The sequence below is a fragment of the Cyprinus carpio genome, chromosome A5 (assembly GCF_018340385.1).
Source record: "Cyprinus carpio isolate SPL01 chromosome A5, ASM1834038v1, whole genome shotgun sequence".
Lineage (NCBI taxonomy): Eukaryota > Metazoa > Chordata > Actinopteri > Cypriniformes > Cyprinidae > Cyprinus > Cyprinus carpio.
In genome coordinates, this window is record NC_056576.1 from 4,631,003 (window position 1) to 4,646,089 (window position 15,087).

At 33.5% G+C, this 15,087-nt stretch overlaps 1 protein-coding gene across 2 annotated transcripts in view; it reads right to left on the reverse strand.

Moving 5' to 3' along the window:
- Positions 1-472: 472 nt before the first annotated feature.
- The window catches only part of LOC109079939 (serine/arginine repetitive matrix protein 3-like), a 78,569-nt gene continuing 63,954 nt past the window's right edge, over positions 473-15,087 (reverse strand). For both annotated transcript variants that reach the window (XM_042757278.1, XM_042757277.1), the window contains 4 exons: positions 8,392-8,658; positions 6,763-7,005; positions 5,429-5,551; positions 473-1,031 (listed from right to left, as the gene is read on the reverse strand). In XM_042757278.1, coding sequence (XP_042613212.1) covers positions 824-1,031; positions 5,429-5,551; positions 6,763-7,005; positions 8,392-8,658 — 841 coding nt within the window. In that variant the 3' untranslated portion in view covers positions 473-823. The remainder of the gene's footprint in view (positions 1,032-5,428; positions 5,552-6,762; positions 7,006-8,391; positions 8,659-15,087) is intronic.

Here is a 15,087-nt window from a genome sequence, read left to right on the forward strand (position 1 = left end):
CTGGTTTTAAGCATAAACTTACTTCATTTAGTTAATTTTGTCATAAAAAAATATTGCATTTTGTTCAATTTACCCTCTCAATTAATTGTATTTTGATTTAATAATAAATATATATGTGACCCTGGACCACAAAACCAATCATAAGGGTCAATATTTTGAAATTGAGATTTATACATCAACTGAAAGCTGAATAAATAATCTCTCCATTGATGTGTGGTTTGTTAGGAGGACAATATTTGGCCGAGATTCAACTATTTGAAAATCTGAAATCTGAGTGTGCAAAAAAAATCTAAATATTAAGAAAATCGCCTTTAAAGTTGTTCAAATGAAGTTCTTAGCAATGCATATTTCTAATCAAAAATTAAGTTTTAATATATTTACAGTGGGAAATTTAAAAAATATCTTCATGGAACATGATCTTTACTTAATATCCTAATGATTTTTGGCATAAAAGAAAAATCTATCATTTTGACCCATACAATGTATTTTTGGCTATTGCTACAAATATACCCCAGAGACTTAAGATTGGTTTTGTGCTCCAGGGTCCATTTATCTGTACTGGAGAACAAAAAATTAATAAAAAATACTGAGTAAGAAAATCATTTGTATCCAGTGCAATTACCCACTTCACCACTGACATGATTTTTGTTCAGTTTGTTCATCCTGCCACATAACCAGCCGGAAACCCTGACACCTGCTGCACTAAACCTGCACGTTATATAGTGGTTTTCTTCAGCACAGATCCTGCAGTAGAAAGGGGCCGTGGGCATCCTGTACGGTTGAGACGTTTCTTTCATCTCCCCCTCCGTACCGTCACTGGGTCTCAGAATCCGGGGCTGTCGTAGCTGCTTTGGCTGTAGTAACTGTGCGCAGGACTCGGGCTCCTGGAGCGACTCCGGCTGCGACTGCGACTGTAGCTGCTGCAGCTGTAGAAACTGCGGCTGCGGTTGCGACTGGAGCTGCTGTAGCCGCTGCCCGAGCTGGAAGAGGACGGGCTCGGCCGGTAGTATGGGATGGGACGCTTTCGTGCGCTGCGGAAAAGATGGAAGAAGGAGATCATATAATACAGACACATAATAGCATAAAAAACATCAGCACTTTAATACCACTTTGACCACTCAATAGCATGAAATATATACTGTGCCATCATTCTGCATAAAAATGACCATAGTTTGCAATGTAATATGTCATAATATGGAACAAAACTAGATTTTGGAGTGTTGCTAAAGGTAGAAACTATGGTCACTTTAGTGCATTTACATTGTTTTTACATGGCAGCTAGTTTCTTGCTGGTCCAGTGCAGTCTACTAGCTTGACCGAGGTCAGGTTCACCCTCACCAGCTGGCTGTCCAGATTATCATTCATCTTTTAGATGCTACAGACCCCCAAATATGACCATCTTAAAATTTAAAAGGTATCTATAGTTAGTCTATCTATTTTTATATATATACTTATATATTACATTATTACAGTTACATTATGATGTTGTGTTTCTACTCATTACTGTACTGTACTGTTAAATTTATTATTTATTCATTCACTTATTTTTTAATCAATTTATTGTGTTAATTTTAATCTGATTTCATTATTTATTTATTTTTACATTTTGTACACTTTTTAAACAATGTTATATTTATTTTAATTGTATTATTTATGTTCATTTTGTAAACTTAGAATTATTATTTATTGACTCATTTATTTACATATTTTAATCAAATTTTCAATTTAATTTTTTTTATTTTAATTTCTAATTTATTTATTTCTAATTTGTCTTTTTTATTTAAATTTCATTTTTTTTATATTTATTTTCACATTTTGTACACTGTTTTTGAGTATAATTATTTATTTATTTATTAACTTCTTTATTTACCTTTTAATCTAATTTTAATTTATTTTAATATGATTTTTATTTATTTTTACATTTTATTTTCATTATATATTTATTCTTATATTTTGTTTTTGAGACGATTTTTTACAATTATTTATGTATTTAGTTATTTTATAAAATTTTTTAATCTGATTTATTAATTCTTATTTTTATTATTTATTTATTTATCTACATTTTTCACACTATTTTTTCCCAAAACTTTTCCCAGACCTCAGTATGAAAAGCCCAGCTTATGACCACATTGGACCAGCTAAAAAATCATACAAAACTAGCCGGTTTCAGCTTTAACATATTCCAACAAAACAATGTAATCTCAGTCTGCATTTTAATAAACGTATCATTATGTTGTGGTCAAAGTGGTGGAAGCGCCAGCGTCCTGCAGCCATGATTAGTTTCTGTAAGAAAAAATGTCTGGAAAAGGTTCAGCTTTGGTTAGTGAGTGTTAAGATCATCATCATCATGTAAACAGACTGTAAATACACACATGGGCTTTGTCTCCAGTGAGAAACATCAGACCATGTTAGACACACATTCGGCTGTTAGCTGGATCTGTGTGTCTGTGAGGTTAGCAGAGACGCTCTATCTATGCCATACACTACAGTAGTGAGCAGTATTTTAAGGCTTCATAGACTGTTTTAGGTTGTTAACAAGAACACTTTTACGTCATTATGTTTCAATAATCTTCTGTCAAAGATGCTTCATAGAAGTAGGTTTATTTTGATGTGTTGACTAACATACTAAAACTTTATTCATTTTTAATATCTTATTTTTTATAATATTATAAATATATTTATGTAAAATATTTATATTTGAAATAATCTATTTAAAAAACCTAATTGAAATTACAAAAACAAAACAAAATTACTGAAACTTTAAAATTAAAATTAAAACAGAAAATCTAAAAATAAAATCAAATTCAAAATATTAACAAAACCGAATCGTATATAAACAATATTTAAATATTATATTATAACATAATAAATATTTTTTTTTATAATATTAAAGTTGATTTTATAATTTTATAAATATTTTTTTTAATATTAAAGTTATAATATATATTTTTTTTTATCTTGTCAGTACATTCAGCAGTACACTTTTTTTAAACTTTTATTTAATCTGATTTTTATTTTTTAATCTTATTTTATAATACATATTTCTTCTATAATATTGCAGTTACTTTTTATCACTTTTATATAAGACAATAGAAGTAATTATGAAATTACATATAAAGATTTACTCAAGTCCTACTTAAGTATGCATTAAATATAAATTATAATATATTTTCATTCAATTGTTAATAACATGCAATTAAATGTCCAAAAAATTACATTCAGTTCACACTCTAGTTCTTTTCACACTTAAGTATATTCTTTTAAAGTATGTTATTTCGTATAATGAAGTGGCCGGAATTAATTTCTACAAGCTCAGGAAAAAAATAAGACTGTCAAAACAAAAAATTTTGTATATAACTATTCCGAAAAATACAATAACACTGAAACATTAATAAAATAGCTCAATCTAACAATGAAATACATAGTTAGATTGAAATCATAGCAATATGTTAACATCAAAATCTACAAGTCAGTTGTGAATTAATTGTCATGTATGCTTCATTTGAATAACGCTGTTTGTCGATGCTTTTCAGAATGTAGTGAAGTATATAGTTTTGTCGACACTGAACTATGTAAGCCATATTGAATGGATGTTTTCACTGAGCTCATCACAGTGCATTCTGGCTCTTAGCATCTCTGTGTCAGTGAACTGTGTGGGATTGTTAGTGTTAATCTGTGAAGAGGCCTGCAAGAACTCCTTTAGTGGTGAGAACGACGAAAGCAGAGAGAATGAGAGTGAGACAGACTCTAAAGAGACACAGATATAGTTGTACTCTTGGGGTGCTGAGAGCTGCTTCAGGAGGAAACCAGGGGGGTCCTGATGCATGGCCACGGTTACCGCGGTAACCATGCTGGCAGATCAGCATCATTCTGGTGTGAGGTCATCAAGGAAACCTTCATATAAGAAAGAGTGAGTTCAAATCCTGACCAATCAGAGCTCAGCGGAGAAGACAAACTGTTTACATGAGTACAATAAAATCTGTTTATAATGCTTTTGAACGTTCATTCCGGTACACAGTCCACTTTAGAAACCTGAAAATTGTAATTTAAGGAAAATGAGGACTAGTCAAGAGAACCTCAATGTGGACCTCAATGTAGATCAAAGCCAGATGTATTTTTTTGTAGTATAGTGCTAAAATTAGTTGCTATAATTGACAACACATGAGTGCAGAAATCCTGCATTACACTAACTGGCCTGTAGGTGTCAGTGTTTCTTTAATTTGTATTAACAATGCCAGTGTCGTCATTAACTAAAATTAAAACCATTTAACCGTTTTGGGAATTGAAATAAAGCTGAAATAAAATAAAATCAATTGATTTGGTCAAAACCTTAAAATGAAAAAACTCTAAGAGCAATGTTGCACTGGCACCTAAGGTAAAAGTAAGTAATGCGTTTAAGTACATAGATGACTAAAATAATAATAATAAAAAAACCCTAATATTTAATTTATTTTTTAAATAAACAAAATTACTAAAACTAAAATGAAAATATAAAAATAAATAAAATAAATTCAAAATTTTAATAAATACTATAATAGTATATAAATAATATCCATGCATTTATTTGCTATGGATTCCACACACACTAAAGAGAAAATGTTCTTATTTCTTAACCTCAGTTTGAGTTGTAATGGATTATAAGGTTTATGCCTATAAAAATAAATAATATCCGGCGCATATATATCTGACTAAAACTAAAACCATTTAAAAAAATGTTACTTGAAATAAAATAAACATTAACTTATATAAAATATTTTTAAAAATTTACTTATTTTATTTCATTTTGTTGTCAAGGCATTTTTCATTTTCATTTAGTTTAACTTCACTGTAAAAAAAATTCAGATCTCTCCAACTGAAATTTTTCTATTGACTGATCACATCTAAATTTTTCAATTGTCCAAACAGAATAAGTGTGAATTTAATTTTATAAATTCAATTAGGCCAATTGAAAAATTTAGATGTGATCAGTCAATAGAAAAATTTGAGTTGGAGAGGTCTGAATTTTTTTTCAGTGCTGATGTAGTAAAATAACTACACCTAAATAAACTACAACAAATTAATAAAACTTAGAAACATAAAAACTGAAATTACAAAAACAAAACAAAATTACTGAAACTTTAAAATTAAAATTAAAACAGAAAATCTAAAAATAAAATCAAAGGGAATATAACAAAAACAGTTCAAAATATTAGCAAAAACGAATCGTATATCAAAAATATTAAAATAGGAGACAGGGAAATAAAAATCCATTTCATAAAACTTTTGATTTGCTGTTGATGGTGTAGTTATGACATCTACAGTTGAAGAAGGAGAAATTTGCTGTTAGATGGTGTAGTTATGATGTTTACCAGCAGAAGCAACCTGCAGTCAGACATGACAATTACTGCAGCTAAAACAGAAGGGAGGAAACCTACAGACATGCATTTACCTGGTGATCCTGCGGGCTTCCATAAAGCTGGGCGAGTCTCTCCGCCTCTTGCGGATCGGAGAATAGCTGCGCGAGCGGCGGCGAGCTCGTTCTGCATCCGAGTGATGAGGACTGTCTCTCTCCCTGCAGACAGACGGACACAAAGCATGCTGGGATTGAGTAGATCTGGCCTCGACAGCGTGAGAACGGCACGTGTGTGTCTGTGTCATGCTGTCCTTCAGATGACTGGATTTATTTGATGAAGACTGCAGGAAGATCGCTTGAGGTGCATCTGACTTTCATTTCATTTAGGGACTGTATTGTTGTAATTTTAAGCATTAAATGTATTGAGGTTTATGAGTGTATTTAGTATTTTTGTCTTGTTTTCCAATGAAAGATATCTAAAAATACTTAAATCAAAATGCATTTACTTTACAAGCAAATTATTTAAGATATCAAGTCTTGTTTTCTGAAAAATCTATCAAAATTAAGTGAGTTTATGCAGAAAGTAAAAATATTGGCTATTGGGGTCAGGTCAGACAAAAATTTTTTCTTCTTCAACATTTTTGTTTTAAACATTTTTGGTTTTCTAAAAAATCTAATCAAAATTAAAAAATCTAACAAAAAAAAATATAAATCAATTATAAACTTATTAAAACAAGATCTGCCCTAATTTTTGAGACAAAAAAAAAAAAAAAAAAAAAAAAATCAATATTTGTTGTTTTCCACAATATTGCCAATTAAACAATATCTGCCAATGAGGTCAGAAAAAAAAATCTTGTTTTCCACTTGAATTAAGTTTCTGACCTCACTGACACATATTTCTTCTTATAAGCAAAAATTATTATTTTTAATTTTGTTGTTTATTTTTAAAAAGAAAAAAATATTAATATTAGATTGAGTTAAATTTAAATTTAAGTGAAAGGGGGATTATTTTTTATTTTTTTATTTGATCTTTTTTTTTTTTTTTTCTTGTTTTACATAAAATCTCACTTAATTTTGATCATTTCTGTGTTCTGAGAAATATACGTGAAGTGCGTTTATCTGCCAATGAGGTCAGAAAAAAAAGTTAATTCAAAGGGAAAACTTTTTCTGACCTCTTTCTTGTTTTAAGCAAAATTCACTTAATTTTTTTTATTTTTATTTTAAGTTTTTTTATATATATCTTATCATTTTGCTTGTAAAGCAAATGTGTCTTGACTAAAGAATGTTAAGATTTTTGTACTGGAAAACAATGCAAAAATAGTGAGTGCAGTGAATTGTGTTTTTGTTAAAGTATGTTAATTTTTTTTCATTATTGATGAGATTGATTTTTTATTGAGTAGTAAAACCTTTGTCCTGTATGATGTGTGTACCTGGAGTTGTTCTGTCGGGCGTGTGGTGATTTGTTCTTGCTGGATCCGTGTTCTCTAGAATGAGCTCGTGAAGATGATCCGCCGCTGCTCCAGGAGCTGCTGCGCTGCCGGGCCGTCCCGTGACTCTTGCCCTTCTTCTTCTTGGACGTGTGTTTGTGCCGACCCGGTGACACAGAGGAGCTCCGGTGGCGATTCTGTCCGCGTCCGCGGTGGTGCCGCTTAGACGAATGACACGCTTTCCTTCTGTGTGAGAATGTACAGCTTGATATGCTTGATTTTCATCACTCACGAGGCTTTAAAGAGATCTCAGTTTTTGGTTTATTTAGGGATTTACTGTAGATGTTTCTCCTAAACTTACCCAAACTGACATATAGCAAGTGTAAAGAGCTATAAAATTAACGTTGAGCAGTTCAGATCATTTGACAAAAAATATTTGAGTCCGTGTTGAGACTTTTGATTGAAGACTTTGTTTGTTAAATACTTTGGCAAATCTTTGCACAGCTACATTCAAGCAAAAGCGGAGTGTGACCCTGTTTTTCAAATAACAATTTGATTAAAAATCACATTTAATAAGCAATTTTCCATTATGATCTGGGCCACTTTCTAATATGGAAATAAATGGGATGTGTTTCTGATTTCTGTAACTTCAGTGTGAACGGAATATTACTTACTCGACAGTTGTCATAACTGCATGCTTAATGTACCACTGAAGTCATAAAATAATAATGAATTGTATTATATGCAGTATTACACAGAAATGTGCAAAAAAATTCGTTAAAATACATATTTGTGTTATATACACTTCTGGTCATAAGATTGGAATAATATTTAAAATAAATAAATAAATATTTTTTTTTATAAAGAGCTCTCTTCTGCTCACTAAGGCTCTATTTATTTAATCAAAAATACAGCAAAAATTTAAAAATATTATTACAAGTTACAATAACTGTTTTCTATTTGAATATATTTAAAATTGTAATTTATTCCTGTGATTATAGCTTTATTTTCAGCATCATTACTCCAGTCTTCAGTGTCACATGATCCTTCAGAAATCATTCTACAGTAATATGCTGATTTGCTGTAAAGTTAATATAAATTATTATTGGTGATTTAATTTTGAAAACATTAAATATTTAATATTTTTGTGGAAACTGACATATTTAAGGATTCTTTGATGAATAGAAAAAAAAAATAACAGCATTTATTTGAAATAGAAATATAAACTTTACCGTCACTTTTGATCAGTTTAATCCATCCTTTTGAATAAAAGTGTTAATTTCTTTAAAAAAAAAAAATACTCTACCCTAAACTTTAGAATGATGATCTACAGTATATCGGTATCTCAATCTCAAATCATCATATTAGAATGATTTCTGAAGATCATGTGACACTGAAGACTGGAGTAATGATGCTGAAAATACAGCTTTGATCGCAGATATAAATTACACTTTAAAATATTTTCTAATAGAAGACAGTTATTTAAAATTTTAATATTATTTCACATTTTTTTACTGTATTTTAGATCAAATAAAGCCTTGGTGAGCAGAAGAGACTTCTTTCAAAAACTTCATATAACTTCTGACCGTTAGTGTAAACATCTGTATAAACTATAAATGTTAATGTTCTTACTTCTTCTGATTCTTGGTTTTTGTGTGTGGCTCAGTGTCACTGCTGTGCGCCGGTGAGTGCGACGTCTTCTCTCGAACCCTTGGCCTCCCGCCGCGTCTCCTCAACGACTCTGAGAGCGGTTTGCTGTCGTCTGCGCTGCCGTCCTCTCCCATCTGCGCCGCTGGTCCTCCGGGGCTCTTGGGATGGTCGGCGTGGTGTTTAGCACATCTTAGATGAGGCGACACATGCGTCTGCGCGCTCGAGGGAGACGGAGCCAGAGATCGTAGTCTGTAGATGAATTATAACCAACAAACCAAAGGAAAAAAAAGAAATAAATGTGAAAAAAAAAAAAAAAACAGAAAGAGAACAGTGAAATTAGAATCTTTTTCCTCCTGGGTGGAAGAGCGTTATCGTGTACTTGGCAAAAAAATATCTAAAAGAAAGTGCTAGGATTGTTCTCTGGCTTATAGACAGTCCTCTATTGTACAGCGCATGCAATACTCGGCATGCAAAACCATAATGATTTGAAAAGAATAGTCCCGAAAGAAAATCGAAACAAAGAAAGTGAGAGAGGGAAAATATGCGTAACTCTGAAAGAAAAAAAGTTTAGAGAGAATATAAAGAGCGACAGAGACTGGAGAATATACAGTAGAAGAGAAAGAGGACTTTTTCAATTTCAGAAAGAGCTACAAACAAAAAAAGGTGAAAAATAAAACTAGAAAATAAAAAAAAGACAACTTGACGGAACATCACAGAAATGGAAGGAACGAAATAAAGAGTCACAAGAATAGATTCAATCGAATTAGAAAACAATTGGTCCTCTACTCAATAGAACTTGCTTGTAGATTTGTTTTGTCCTGCAGACAGTTGCTGAGAAGTGAACAGCGACCCATTTCCTGTTTAAAAAGCTTTTTTAAAAGGTTATTCTGTTTTTCAACTCCCTTTTGGTTAACATCCACTTACCAATAAAGTGGTATTCCCTCCTTTAGTAGGTAAGGTATGAAGAGAAGGGAAAAGTGGGGCAACATAAGTGCATCATTAGATTCACAAAATGCAAGAGAAAAAGACACAACACCCTTCCCTGGATAGTGAGTATGAAACAATGCATGAAAATCAAACCAAAGAGAGAAAAAGACACACAAAACAAATCAAATTCAAACGGATCTTACAGTGTGTGGGCTGGACCCCCAACAGTTTGCATTTTAACAGCGACTCACTCTTCAGTGTGGTTTTAATGTAGTGTGGTATGAACGGATGCTCTGGTTTCACCAGTTTCTGAGTGAAAACCTTTAAGTGAACGTGTATCATGGGTTATCCATCAGTTGAATTAAAGAACCCATGAAATGGCTCAACAAGCTGTTGTTTTCTGCGTCATGCATTTCTTGTTAAAACAGAAAGTTGCAGTAGCACATACAGTACTGAGGATACTTTAATAGTCATAATGCACCCCATAACCAAAGATAACGAACAATAAATCATATTTGGCCTGTTTTTTTAGACAATTAATTTTTTTTTTTATTTTTTTTTTGAGAATATAAGTGCATTTTATGCCAACATGTTATTTTCTTCAATGCAAAAACAAAAATACTATTTTGCATAATAAATTTTTAATTAGGAAAATAAGTATACTGTACCTCAAACCTCCTTTACTGTAATGCAAAATAGACAGATAAATAAAAAAATATATATTATATATGCATAATGGTAGGAATAAATTATTTTAATTTTAGTAATATAATATATTTTATTATTATACAATTTATATTTACAGTTCACTAATAATGTCACTATATATATACGTGCACACACACACACACACATAAATATGATATAAAAATACATAATATAATAATATGTAATATATATACATATATTTATATATATATCTATATATATATAAAACGATATATATATATATATATATATGTATATATGTGTGTGTGTGTGTGTGTGTGTGTGTGTTTGTGTGTGTGTGTGTGTGTGTGTGTGTGTGTGTGTGTAATATATACCCCTCCTTGGATCACCACCTTAACGTGGTGGAGGGCTTTGAGTGCCTCAGTGTCCCTGGGAGCTGTGTTGTCTGGAGCTAAGGCTCCTGGTAGAGTCTCCCTAGGCAAGCTGGTACCAGGTCAGATGGTACACAGGAGTCAGGATAGTGAGACCCTGACCGGAAAAGGGACACCGGGGGTTTGCAGGCGAGTGCCTGTTGGCCAGGTTCATGGAGTCATCTCCTTGTGAACACCAAGTTCGGACATAAGGTGGCTCATAAGTGTACTTGGTATCAGACCACCTCAGGCCAAAAGCCTTTGATCAACTTCGTAGTTGCATCATTGAACCTGTGGCTGTATGTCCGGGACACTCGGGTAAAGAGTGGAGCACAGCTGTTAACTGAGCACCACCTGGTGGTGAGTTGGATAAGATGGTGGGGGAGGCTTCCGGAGAAACCTGGGAAACCCAAACAAATAGTGAGGGTTAACTGGGAATGTCTCACGGAGGATCCTGTCTGGAACACTTTCAACTCCCCCTTCGGAGAAGCTTTTCCTAACTCCCGACATGACCACCAAATGGACCCTGTTCAAAGCCTCCATTGTGGAAGCGGCTGGTGTGAGCTGTGAGCCTGTTGCAGAAGCAAACCAAGATCACGCTGGTGGAGAGGAAGGCCATCAGGCAGAAGAAGGAGGCCTTTTGGGTCTGGTTGATTGTGGGTCTCCCAATTCTACTGACGTTTATTGGCAGACTAGAAGGACCGCAGCCACAGTGGTCAGGAAAGCAAAAACTGTGGCAAGGCGCCCGGGGTGGACGAGATTCGCCCCAAGAAGCTGAAGGCCCTGGATGAAGTTGGGCTGTCTTGGTTGTTCAACATCGTGTGGGAATCTGGGACAGTGCCTGGCAATTTTAAAAATGGGACCAGAGGGTGTGTTCCAATTATAGAGGAATCACACTTCTCAGCCTGCCTGGGAAAGCCTATGGGAGAGTACCAGTAAAGAGTACAAGCGGCTGAATTGAGTTGTCTCCTGAGGGGGTCTGGGCTAACCCTGCGGGACAGGGAAGAGCCGCTGCTCCTTTGCGTTGATAGGAGCCAGTTGAGGTAGTTCAGATGCCTTCTGGTGATCTGGGAAGAGACCCCAGGGCGACCCAGGACAAGCTGTAGGGATTATATCTCTCAGCTGGACTGGGAATGCCTTGGGATCCCACAGGATGAGCTGGAGGAAGTGACCAGGGAAAAGGATGTTTGGGTGTCCTTAAGCCTAGTTCACACTACATGACTTAAAACATCGGCAGATCACTGTGCTGTCCATACTACATGACTTTGAGGAGAGGCATTGGCTGTGCATCCGTGAGGCTCTTTAATGCGCCATTGAGTACTTCACATTTATAGATTGCCGAACACTGATCACCCGCTGATTTTCCCCCGATCACAGCCTGACCTGTTAACTTGCAAATCGTGTTATCTAGGCATTACTCAGCCTGTTGCCACTGCAACCCGGTCCCGGATAAGTAGTGGAAAATGGAGAGATGAATGGATGGATGGATGGATGTAATATAAAATAAATTGTTGAAAATACATTGCATATATATATATATATATATATATATATATATATATATATATATATATATATATATATATATATATATATATATATTATATATATTAGTGCTGTCAAATGATTAATTGCAGCCAAAATAAAAGTTTTTGTTCAAAAAATATATGTGTGTGTACTGTGTATATTTATTATGTATATTTTAGAAAAATATGTAATGTTAATATATTAAATATATTTAGATATAATATAAATTATATGAATATAAATATATACATGTAAACACATGAAACTATTTTCAAAATATATACTGTATGTGTGTACTTTTATATATATATACATAATAAATATACACCGTACATACACATATATTACGTAAACAAAAACTTTTAAATTTGGATGCCATTAATCGCAATTAATTGTTTGACAGCAATTATATATTTATATATAAAAACATATTTATTTGTTCATTTCATTTTCTTTTTGATTTTGGGGTGTAATATGATCTGATCAAAATTTCACATTCAATTTAATATGTTACCTGCTAGTTGTGAAATTCACTAGCAATATCCGAGTTAAAATTGTTTCTACACCAAATTGTTTTCAGTGTATGGATCAGCTCAAATTCACTTTAATTTGGATGTCATGTGGTTTTTAAAAAAGTTTTAAAAAAGACTTTGCAGCTGAGACCAATTTATGGAATTAATTGCCATTATCTATCAGAACAGCGACTACAGTGTTAGGGTTTTTTAAAAACCTATTAGTACTCTTGTGCTTTCAGTGTCTTGTGAATGTTTTTTCATTTTAATTTGGGTGATGGACCTACAAAATTCTGTACAGCACATCTTTAGCAGCAGAATTGAAAATTAAGGCTAAAATATTATACGGAGCAAAGCAATGTCAATGTGTTAAACTACTCATCCATCTATTTCTTTTTATTACCATCGGAAGGCAAGAATTTCTGATCGACCTCAAACATTAACTTAACGAAACAAACAAAAAAAACAACTAATAATATAAAAAACAAAAACAAAAAAAAAAACAGCTGAACGTAAACCCCAGATACTTCAGAAACAGCCCTTGTGTATACCACAAATAAAAAGGAGGGAAAGTGACCAAATAATATGACATGTACCATTTCACCAAAGACAAAAGGAATGCAGCACAGACAGGAAATGCTTTATACCGAAAAAAATAAAAATAAAAATAAAACGCAGACAAGAGATGGACCTGTGGGGAGGGTAGTGTACTGAAGACTGAAGCATGGAAGCAAAGGTAGATTTCAGACTGAAACAAAAAAGAATGAAAATAGAGCAAACAGTTCTAAAAGGAAAACAATGAAAAACAACCCGCCAACCTTTGGTTTTCCTCAGATAAACAAAGAGAAAAAGAGAGAGAGACACTGATGTCAAGCTAGGGTGCTTGTCACATTCTCCACGTGCGTAGGCAGAGCGTTACCTACCTTCCGCTTCAATCAGTGACACGTATGCAATATCAACAAAACAAAGGAAGAAAAAGGAAAAACAAAAGAGAAAGGAAAATTCTCCGCAGCGAAATGGGAAAAAGACAATGAATTCTTTTAGTATCCAGGCTAAGATAATTGATCCACAGACTAAAGGAGACAATTCCAACAAAACGAAGCAAAACAAAACAAAAAAAGAGTGGACATACAAAAGGAAAAATCAAAAACGACAAAGAACCCAAACAAAATGAATCAGAAATAAGAAACTCCCAAAGCAATCTACATGAATTGCTGTCTTTTTCGCTTGGACACGTGCAGCCACATTCTATCGTACGTTAAGGAGCGTTAGGGTGCGACAAAATCTCAACAAATCCAATCTGCTAGAAGGAACGTAAATATCGATGGCCATGCATGCGCGATATGGTTTAAAGGGAAAAGAGAAAGCATGTCGGGACAACGGACAGCACAGATGAACGGGTGAAGGGAGAGGGGTGTTGGGTGGAGGGTGGTCACTTCTAGGATGGACGACTAACATCTCAAAGGGACCCCAGTCACGTTCGTTAAGCCGTATCGTTATCGATCGGTCTGCGCAATGAGAATTTAGTGCTCGTTTGTTGGCAGTTGCTAAATCTAAAAGTAGTTTATTGTCAAAAGTCTTTCACAAAGGATGCAAAGATGCCACATTCATTTAGGAGGAGAATCCAAATGGCTTGGGTCCCTTTTAGTGTAACAACTTTACTATATGACCCTAGTTAGTGTAGTTTGCTGTCGGCTAATGTTTACAGAGCGTCCGTTTGTCCCTGTCAAACATCTAGACGTACATTAGACCACTCAAATGTTGACAGGAAGGAAACAAACACCTAGTTACTCTATAAGAATGTATATTTATCTATATATCAAGTGCTAGTGAAAAGTGAGCATTGGAAACCAATGTCAGTGAAAACCGTCTGAAATCACCAGTGGCACTGAACCAGCTCTTGTCAGTGGAGGTTTGTCAGCCGTTACCCAAGAGAGAATTCATGAATCTATAGCCTGTTGTGATCACAGATACAGATGCTGCATTAACAGGCACACTTTCTTTTCTTTTTTTGTATTTGGTATGTTGACTTTGGAGGGGGAATGTTGCAGGATTATTGAATATTGGTATTTAAAAGCATCATCAAATTAGCAACTGCTCTAATGACCACAATTCATCAGCATTTGTACCATATTGGAAAGGTCGATATGAATAAACGCGCACATTTTCACAAAATCTAAATAATAAGTTATAAATCGCCATACAATTCTGCTTACTGTTTTTATTGCTAAAACACTCTTGTAAATTATACAGTTATCATCATTGAGCTCTGACTGCTTGAAGTTACATAAATAAATAAAATTAACAAATATATTGTTTTTGGATATAATAACAAATCTAGCCACAGAAAAAACATTATATCTAAAAACGTATTTCAGAGCAAGTTAAATTGAAGACTTATGTGACATTTAAGACCAAACCTGTGATTGAAATACATGTTATGTTACATACATGTATGTAATATTTAATGTGTTTAATGTTAAAAAGAAAACAAAATATTATCAATATTTAAATCAGTGTTCTCTCAGCTTTTACATACTCAAATCTGCATGTTGCTTATTTGTTTATGCCTCCGCTATCTGCATGTTGGTTATTGAGTTGGCAGAACCATTCAGTAACAAAAACACAGTGTT